Source organism: Physeter macrocephalus, chromosome 20 (assembly GCF_002837175.3).
Source record: "Physeter macrocephalus isolate SW-GA chromosome 20, ASM283717v5, whole genome shotgun sequence".
NCBI lineage: Eukaryota > Metazoa > Chordata > Mammalia > Artiodactyla > Physeteridae > Physeter > Physeter macrocephalus.
In genome coordinates, this window is record NC_041233.1 from 70,982,521 (window position 1) to 70,990,767 (window position 8,247).

General features: G+C 58.3%; 1 protein-coding gene across 1 annotated transcript; it reads left to right on the forward strand.

The window, feature by feature from the left end:
* The first annotated feature begins 408 nt into the window (after positions 1–408).
* On the forward strand, positions 409–6,612 carry VAX1 (ventral anterior homeobox 1). Its single transcript, XM_007130975.1, has 4 exons — positions 409–649; positions 1,915–2,102; positions 6,148–6,185; positions 6,323–6,612. Exons 1-4 carry the CDS (start codon positions 409–411, stop codon positions 6,387–6,389), a joined length of 534 nt encoding a protein of 177 aa, XP_007131037.2. The 3' UTR covers positions 6,390–6,612.
* The last annotated feature ends 1,635 nt before the right edge of the window (positions 6,613–8,247 follow it).

Below are 8,247 nucleotides of genomic sequence, written 5' to 3' on the forward strand. Positions count from 1 at the left end.
AGTGTGCGTCCCCCCGGGTGTCGGACAACTGCTACTCGCAGTCTCAGTAATAGGCGGGAGCCGCAGCAATTCGGAGTTGCGCTGTTCGCTACCTGATCGCCAGGCTGGGGACAGTGGACGTGCTCAGAGGACGCGGGCGCTGACGAGGCGGCTTCGCCGCTGCTCCACCGGGATCCTCGACCAGACCCGCCGCCTCTCCGCGAGCGCGCCACTCGGCGGTCGCCGCTGACCTGCCCGCGGCCGCCGCAGCCGCCCCGCGGGGACATTCATTCTTGCCGCTTGCCTCTCTCCGGACCGAGCGTAGGGGCTGCATTGTAGCGGTTTTGTCCCCCGTCTGCTTTTATTTTCTCCTCCCCCCACCCCCTTTTTTTTTCTTTTTTTTTTTTTTTTGTTGCTCTTGCCTCTCCTATGTTCGGGAAACGAGACAAAATGGACGTTCGGTGCCACTCGGACGCAGAGGCTGCCCGGGTCTCGAAGAACGCGCACAAGGAGAGCCGGGAGAGCAAGGGCGCGGAGGGGAACCTCCCTGCCGCCTTCCTCAAGGAACCGCAGGGCGCCTTCTCTGCGTCGGGCGCCGCGGAAGATTGTAACAAAAGTAAATCCAATTCAACCGCGGATCCGGATTACTGCCGCCGGATCCTGGTCCGAGGTAGGAATGGGGCAGGGCTGCGGGGGGCGTTCCTTAGGGGCGACTCAGGGGCTCGAGCTGCGCGCCGCCACCGACGACCCCGGCAGGCCGGGTGGGTCTGCCGCCTGGGACTTAGGAGAAAGTTGCTGGCCCTCCCCGTCCGGGGTGCGGCCAGCCGCTGGGGATTCCCACCTGGGACGCGCGCTCTCCAGGAGCTTCGATCCCTTGAAGCCTCGAGAGGCCCCGCCGGTTTGGCTGCTGGGGGAGCCGAGGGACTGTGCGGGAGGGCCCAGGATCCAGGCTGCGGCCTCCGACCCGGGAACGAAGCCGGAAACTCTGGAGGACCTGTTCGCGTCCTGCGGACCGGAGGACCTGCGGGGAGCCCGCTCGCGGGCTCCCGCACCCTGGCGAGTTGAGCGCATCCGAGGGGACCGCGGGCGCTGGAGAACAGCCGTGGACCGCCGGCTACGGCCAGGCCAGTTGGCGCGCTGGGCCAAGGGGCCCGGCGCCGCGCTCGGGCCTGGCCGCCGCCGCTGGGAGAGGCAGCCAGGCTGGGTTGCCAGGCCGCGGATGCCGCTTTAGTGCTGGCCTCGACCCCGCTCTGCTGCGCTGCGTGCGGTCGGCTCCGGCGGTGGCGGTGGTGAGGCCCGGCCCCGGCCCGGCGCCGCCCCCGCCAACTGATCGCCAGGCCCTGCCGGCTCCGACTCGGTCCCTCCTCCTTCCGCCGCCCGGGTTCGGGAGGGAAGGAGACCCCGGAATGGGGGTGGGAACCGCCGGAGTGCGGTCTGGTCAACATGCTCCAGAGCTGGGGCCGGCAGGATCTGGGCTGGTCAGTGCGGGGACCCTCAAGCTACAGGGGACCCAGTCCACGCAGCCGAGGCCCCCAGACCAAAAGGAACGTCAGCCGATTTGGAATTGATTTTTTCTTTCTCCCCTGTTCGGAGGGCTCTACAAAGGCCAAGTCCGATTCCCCTTCCCATCAGCTGTGTGGAGTTAGTCCCCTCACACACACACTGTCCCCCCCAACCCCCCGACCCACCAAGGCCAAGTCCGATTCCCCTTCCCATCAGCTGTGTGGAGTTAGTCCCCTCACACACACACACACCCCCCCACCCCGCAAGCACATACAGCGTCCTCGCTCCCCGGCTGTGGCTGCAGGCCCACCAGCCCGACTTCCCACCTCCGGACTGCTGGCTGCTGGTGACTGTGTCCCAGAAGGCAGCTCCGGCAGGGGAGGTGGAGGAAGGCAGGAGGGTTCTTGTGCCTGATTATCTCCCCATTCCCAGATGCCAAGGGGTCCATCCGAGAGATCATCCTGCCCAAGGGTCTGGACCTGGATCGGCCCAAGAGGACGCGCACTTCCTTCACCGCGGAGCAGCTCTACCGGCTGGAGATGGAGTTCCAGCGCTGCCAGTACGTGGTGGGCCGGGAGAGAACCGAGCTCGCTCGGCAGCTCAACCTCTCCGAGACCCAGGTACTCAGCGGCCAGGCTGCACACAGCTCAGCATCAGCCTCCTTCCCCTTCACCCCCAGCCAGCTGTTCCTCACCACCTAGCCTGACTCTGGATAGAGCCTCCCAGGTGAAGCAGAGAAGATAAGGAGGATGGGGAAGAAAGGGCGAAGGCTTTCTCCCTTTTCTAAGCCATCCCTTTCCCCCTCCACCCCAAATCTTCCATGGTACATGCTCTGCCCACCTTGGCCTAGCCCAGGAGGCCCAAGATCCTATCCTTTTGGATTTCTTTTTGGACCCCAGTCTTGAGAATTCCCTGCTTGGCTCTGCTCTTGGAGGAACCGATGTTTGCCCCTGTTTTGGCCACAACATTTTGGCCAGATTTCCAGGCACACCCCCTCTGGAGACCCTAGCCTTACACAGCACCCAGGCCCATTCAGCAAGAATGGGGCTAGGGCCAAAGCCCCCTGTTCCAGAGCTGTGAGTGACAACTAGGGATCAAAAAGTTGCATATTCCGAAAAAAAAAAAAGTTGCATATTCCGGAGATCTGCCTTTGCAGACCAGGCTGCCCCAATGCTTAAGGCTTTCCCTGGTCTTGAGCTGGACTCAGCCCCATTCCCAGCCCTGAGCACCCACTGTGGGAACCTAGGAGACCCTGTCTTAAGTGCCAGTGACGTGTGAGGTATGGGATGGGAAGCAGATCTGGGGCCTTGGGAGCCAGCACTGACAATTGTGCTTGAGGTCTTCTCCTTTACATGAAGTCCATATGATGCTACTGGGGCTGGCCGTGTGAACTCTGGGCCCAGGAGCACTTTAGGGCCTGAGAGCTTTGTGTTGTGGGGATCATTTAGGGCCTCCCCAGGGCATGGTACCAGCTTGGCCTACGTAAGGCATATTTCTTTCTGAGGACCAGTCCCTTGACCTGTGCCCAGCCCTGAAGTGGGTGGGGAGCATTTTAGGTATGGGATCTGGGCAGAAAGCTGAGAACCAAGGACAGAACATACTGGATGTTCGAATTTGAGTTGGCATGGTAGCTTTTCCCCTATTCTCTCTGCCACCATCCCTCTTAGTTTACAAAATCTAGACAGAATAACCTTTCCCTAGAGCTGCCAAACTCCATTCTGGGCCACCAGCTAGGCCTGAAGAGGGGCAAAGGGAGAACAGGAAGTAAGAGGGGAGGTTGACAGAGAGAATTTAGTCCACTCCAGCCTACTGACTTCCTCCCCTGACTCCAAAGTTCATGATGGAGAGCAGCTGAGTTATAAATTAAGGGTATCACTCAGACCTTTCGATCCACCTGGTGGTGAGGAGGTGGAGGAAGCCTGGCCTATAAAGTTCATCCTGCACCAATTATTCAGTCTATAGCCATCTTCCCTGCTTGCTGCTAGTTGATAGTCAATCTGACCCTAACAAGCAGGAAGTAGCCTCTTGTAGCCTTCAACAGGAGTAGTGCTCTGGGGCTAAATTCGAGCCAGTTGGGCCACACTCCTCCCCATTCACCCTCACTTCCCACTTCCGGAACTGCATCCTTTAGGCCTTACCCTTCTCTTGGAAATGCGGGCTTTTACGCAGCAGTGATCCATAGTCCCGCTGCTGGTAGTGCGGCGGCCCAGTGAAATAACTTCTGGTCTTCCTTCCAGTTAGGGTCGTGGACATTTTTATTTCTTTGTTATTTGTAATCCGGGCTGGCCTAGGCCTGCTTGCATGACCCGGAAGCGCAGCGTATGGGAGCTGTGTCCCCCTCTTGGCGGCCCTGACTCCCCTCCCCGCAGCTCCCCGGCCCGACTTCTCCGGGCTGGGGCTGGGGCTTTGGCTGGAGTCGGGGGAGGGCCCCGGCGCCCTCGCGCTCCGGGAGCCCGGCCCCCTTGACGCCCGTCTCACTCTGCCCCTCTCTCCCACCCTCCCTGCGCCCGACGCGCAGGTGAAGGTCTGGTTCCAGAACCGGCGCACGAAGCAGAAGAAGGACCAAGGCAAGGACTCGGAGCTGCGCTCGGTGGTGTCGGAGACGGCGGCCACGTGCAGCGTGCTGCGGCTGCTGGAGCAGGGCCGCCTGCTGTCGCCGCCCGGCCTGCCTGCGCTGCTGCCGCCATGCGCCACAGGCGCGCTCGGCTCGGCGCTACGCGGACCCAGCCTGCCGGCCCTGGGCGCGGGCTCTGCCGCGGGCTCGGCAGCCGCCGCCGCCCCGGGTCCCGCAGGCGCCGCGTCCCCGCACCCACCGGCCGTGGGAGGCGCTCCGGGCCCCGGGCCCACCGGGCCAGGGGGACTGCACGCGGGCGCACCGGCCGCCGGCCACGGCCTCTTCAGTCTGCCCGTGCCCTCGCTGCTCGGATCAGTCGCCAGCCGCCTTTCCTCCGCCCCGTTGACAATGGCCGGTTCGCTGGCCGGGAATTTGCAAGAACTCTCCGCCCGATACCTGAGCTCCTCGGCCTTCGAGCCTTACTCCCGGACCAACAATAAAGAAGGGGCCGAGAAAAAAGCGCTGGACTGATCTTAAGTGTTTTCCTGTATTTATATTTATAGTATCTATCGTGGTGATATTTATGGACTCACGCGCATTAGGCACCCGGGGCTCCTGCGCTGGGCTCCCGGCTCCCAAGAGGCCTCTGACAGCTCTCCTTCCCCACCAGGCTCTGCTACCAGTATTACCCCATCTGGGCTATTTTTTCCCCCTACTGTTCCTCTGTGCCCTCCCATACCCATCCTTCGCCCCCAACTTCCTTCTGAATCGAGGAGAATCCAAAGAATTGGGGGAAAAGCCCGAGTTAGCCAACCTGATGCCCCAACCAGTGCCTGGCCCTGGAGGGTAAAGTCTGGTTCTAAGTCCAGAGCACAGGACATCTGCTCTAGATCGAGCCACTGCTGCCGTTGATTATTCTTATGGATATCTGAAAAAGGAAGCTGCGAGCAGACCCCAGCTGAGAAGGCTGACAGGTTTCGTTAGACCAAAAAGGAGGACGTTCCTTCCTTTCGCCAGAGAAACCAGGGCTTTCAGAAGCCCCTGGGCCCCACTTTAAGGACTTCTCGGGAGAGCCGGTGCACACGCAGCTTCCTGGCTGGGCAAATCCTGCCAGTTTTCCCCCCTTTAAAGAAACTCCAATCACAACCACCCCCGACCCCAGGAGACAATAAACCAAACATCGTGATGGGCAACGGCGGTAATAAATTTGATCTCATCAGCAATAAAAGGAGAGTAAGAACTACCACCCAAAACCACATGGAGTGGAACCAGTTTTTAAATACTCATAACGATGGAGTTTAGAAGGCGTAAGAAAATACGGGATACAAAATGCGTCCCAGGGCAATACAAAATTAAAGTTCTGGGTGTTATGACTTAAAACAAGAATTTAAAAGGGAAAAGCAAAAGAAAAGCCTATGCTGCTAATGAAAGAAAATTCAGAATCTTTTCCGAGGCTGCGCCGGGAGGCGGCCGACAGCTTCACGCTCCAGGAGAGAGAGCTGTGCAGCTCGCGGCAGCTCCCGGACGCTGGCGCTTCTCCCCGCCGTCTCCCTTGTTCTCGGACCCGTGGCTCCGGGCAGAGTTGCTAGGTTTGGAAACAGATCAGTGCCCATTGCCTCCTCTCGCTCTCTCCCCGGATTCACAAAACCCTCCCAGCACGCAGGAAACGTCCCGATTTCAGAGTTCTTTGCGTACGGGAGGCAGGAACGCAGCCGGGGACATCAGGGAGGCCCGGCCTCCTCTGTCGGTAGTCTCCATATCCCGATCGGTTCCCTGCGTGGATATGAAAGGCATCCCTCTCCACCGCCTCCTCTAAAACACCCCCAGGGTTTCCACGGTCCCGAGTCAGAAACCCGGACCGCGACGCTGTCGCGGCCTCACGCCCTACCCGCACAGCCACGGCCACCCGCATTTTAACCAAAACCACAGACCCAGACGGCGAGGTGCCGCAGTGTCTAGAATGTATTCCTCCATCCGAAGCGAGCGCAGAGCATTTTAAAAATAGTAATTTTATTGTAAATTATTTACGTCGGAAGATTTTTTTCCTTTCTTCTTTTCTTTCTTTCTTTCTCTCTCTCTCTCTCTCTAGCTCTCTCTCCCTTTTTCCTTAGGCAAATAGTGAAGAAAATAATGAACGATTCAAACGCGGGTAGGTGTCCCTGAATCCTGGCTACTAACTTTGTTCTGAATGTTTTGGATATTTGGATGTTTTGTATTTATGTGGTGAGAGTGAAATATATATATCTATGATGATAAATGAGGTGTATTTTTGTCTTGTATTTGAAGGATTAAAAAAACCAAAAAGAAGAAAGAAGAGCCAGCAAGTGATGAGTCTCAGAGTGGGGACTCCTGAGGCAGAGGGTGGCAGCCCCGGCAGTGCCGGGCCCTGCCACTGGTACCGAGAGCGCTTGGGACGAGGTTTGGGGAGGGTTTCGGTCCGGGAGACAGAGGTGCCTGCCGACGATGTTTGTTCTGCTTCCTTTCACTCTCTGGCTCTCTGTCCCAGCTGTGTCGGACCATCAGGCCCTCCCTCCTAGATCTCCCACTTGGTGTTTCTTGGTTTATTTAGGAATTTGTCTCCGGAAACTCTAGAGCTCCTGCCTAATAACGCCCCCAGCTTCTAGAGTTTTCAAGCTGCAATCTCCATGCCGGCAGTGTTTTGGATTTGTGCAATCACAGGGCCCAGAACAGGGAAGATTTTCCTTTCTTTTGACTTATAATAAGTCTCTTCACCGTCAAAGAGAAACTTTGAAGGAGCAAGAGAATAAAATAGCTATTAACTCCTGCAGAGACCTCTCCCCCCCACCCCACGCCAGTACATACAACATACACAGTGGTGACGGATGTAGATTTCGCAAACAGAAATCTGGGGAAGCTAGGAGGGCTGGGGACGGTACTCCAGGGCACGCTCTTCTAAAGCTGAGCGTTGGGCGCGGCAGCTCCAGCCCCCTCTTCGTGGTGCCTGAACCCCTGGGGGGCATGGGGGCTCACAGTTCTCTTGGGGACACCCGCACAGGCCAGGCCCCTCGGCCCTCCACGCGTGCACTGCGCCTAAACCTCGAGCTTGAGGCATCCGAAATGAGGCGGCGGCATGGTGTGGGCGGCGGAGTTCCTGAGCTGAGGGTGCGATGGGCCCTACCGAGTTTAGGACCCTCGCCGTGGGCTCAGAGTTCTGAGAGATCAGAGCAGCCGCAAAGCCCAGACAGTTCACTTTTGTTTCTCAAAGTCGCTACACACCCCTCCCCCCCCCCACACGCCACTTTCCCTCCTCTACCCGTTCCGTCTACCCTTTGCGTTCCCTCTAAGGACCCCTCTCTTCCGGTGGGGTCCCAGTCTCCACGCCTTTGTTTCTCCCCTTTTCCATCGCTTCTCCACAGTCCGGCTCTCTCCCTTCTTCCTTTTTCTCCACCTGGAGACTTCCAGTGTCTCTCTCTTTCTCGCCGCTTTTGGATTCCTCTGTCTGCCCGGGTGGCCCCAAGGCCGATGCGTGGGTGGCTGTTGCTGCAAATTCACGGCTGGTGGCTGAGGCCAGCAAGGGGAGAGAAGGGAGTAAGAAGGTGGCATCATTTTATAGAACAAAGGAAAGCACAAAATCGCAGCTTCAGGGTCCCCAGGAAGCTCAGCCCCCTCCCCCAGGAGCCTCAGCCGGCGGGGGGAGTCAGCAAGCAGGTCCCTCAGCAGCCCCCCACCCCACCCCTGCCTTTCTCCTTTTTGCTTTCTTATCCCTAAAAGGAGAAAGAACAAGTTACCCCATCTCCTCTCTGCTCTCACCTCCCTTCCCCTCCCTGGCTTTGGGAGAGCTGCTGAGCTTTTCACCTGCCACTCCGGGTGGAGTTTTTCTTCAACCCTTCTGCAAAGAACAAGAATTACAATTCTAATTAAAAAACATTTACAGACAATTTATTTCATTTTAGTGCCTGTCCTGTTTCCTCTCCTTCCCCAAGGGCCTTCAGCAAGTTGCTTTGGTCCCTGGAGGCTTCTAGTGAGGCCTCTGGCCTCCAACTAGTGACTCACAGGCCAGGGAGGAGGCAGGTGACCTCTGTGAGAACAACTGGCCCCGTCTGGGAGAAGGTGGGAGGGACTTCTGGGGTCATGGAGAACAGCTGGAGGTAGGGGTACTGAAGGGAATCTCATGCTCAGGCCTGCACAAAGCAATATCCAAGTTAGCTCAGAGCAGAGGAGAAAAAGAAAAAAACCTCTCACCAAACTCC

What these genes read in the sequence shown, in the direction of transcription:
- VAX1 (XM_007130975.1), top strand. Translation starts at nt 409, where the DNA reads ATGTTCGGGAAACGAGACAAAATGGACGTTCGGTGCCACTCGGACGCA. An exon ending in TCAACCTCTCCGAGACCCAG is followed by an intron (nt 2,103 to 6,147) that starts GTACTCAGCGGC and finishes CTTTTTCCTTAG; the next exon opens with GCAAATAGTGAAGAAAATAA. An exon ending in AATGAACGATTCAAACGCGG is followed by an intron (nt 6,186 to 6,322) that starts GTAGGTGTCCCT and finishes TTGTATTTGAAG; the next exon opens with GATTAAAAAAACCAAAAAGA.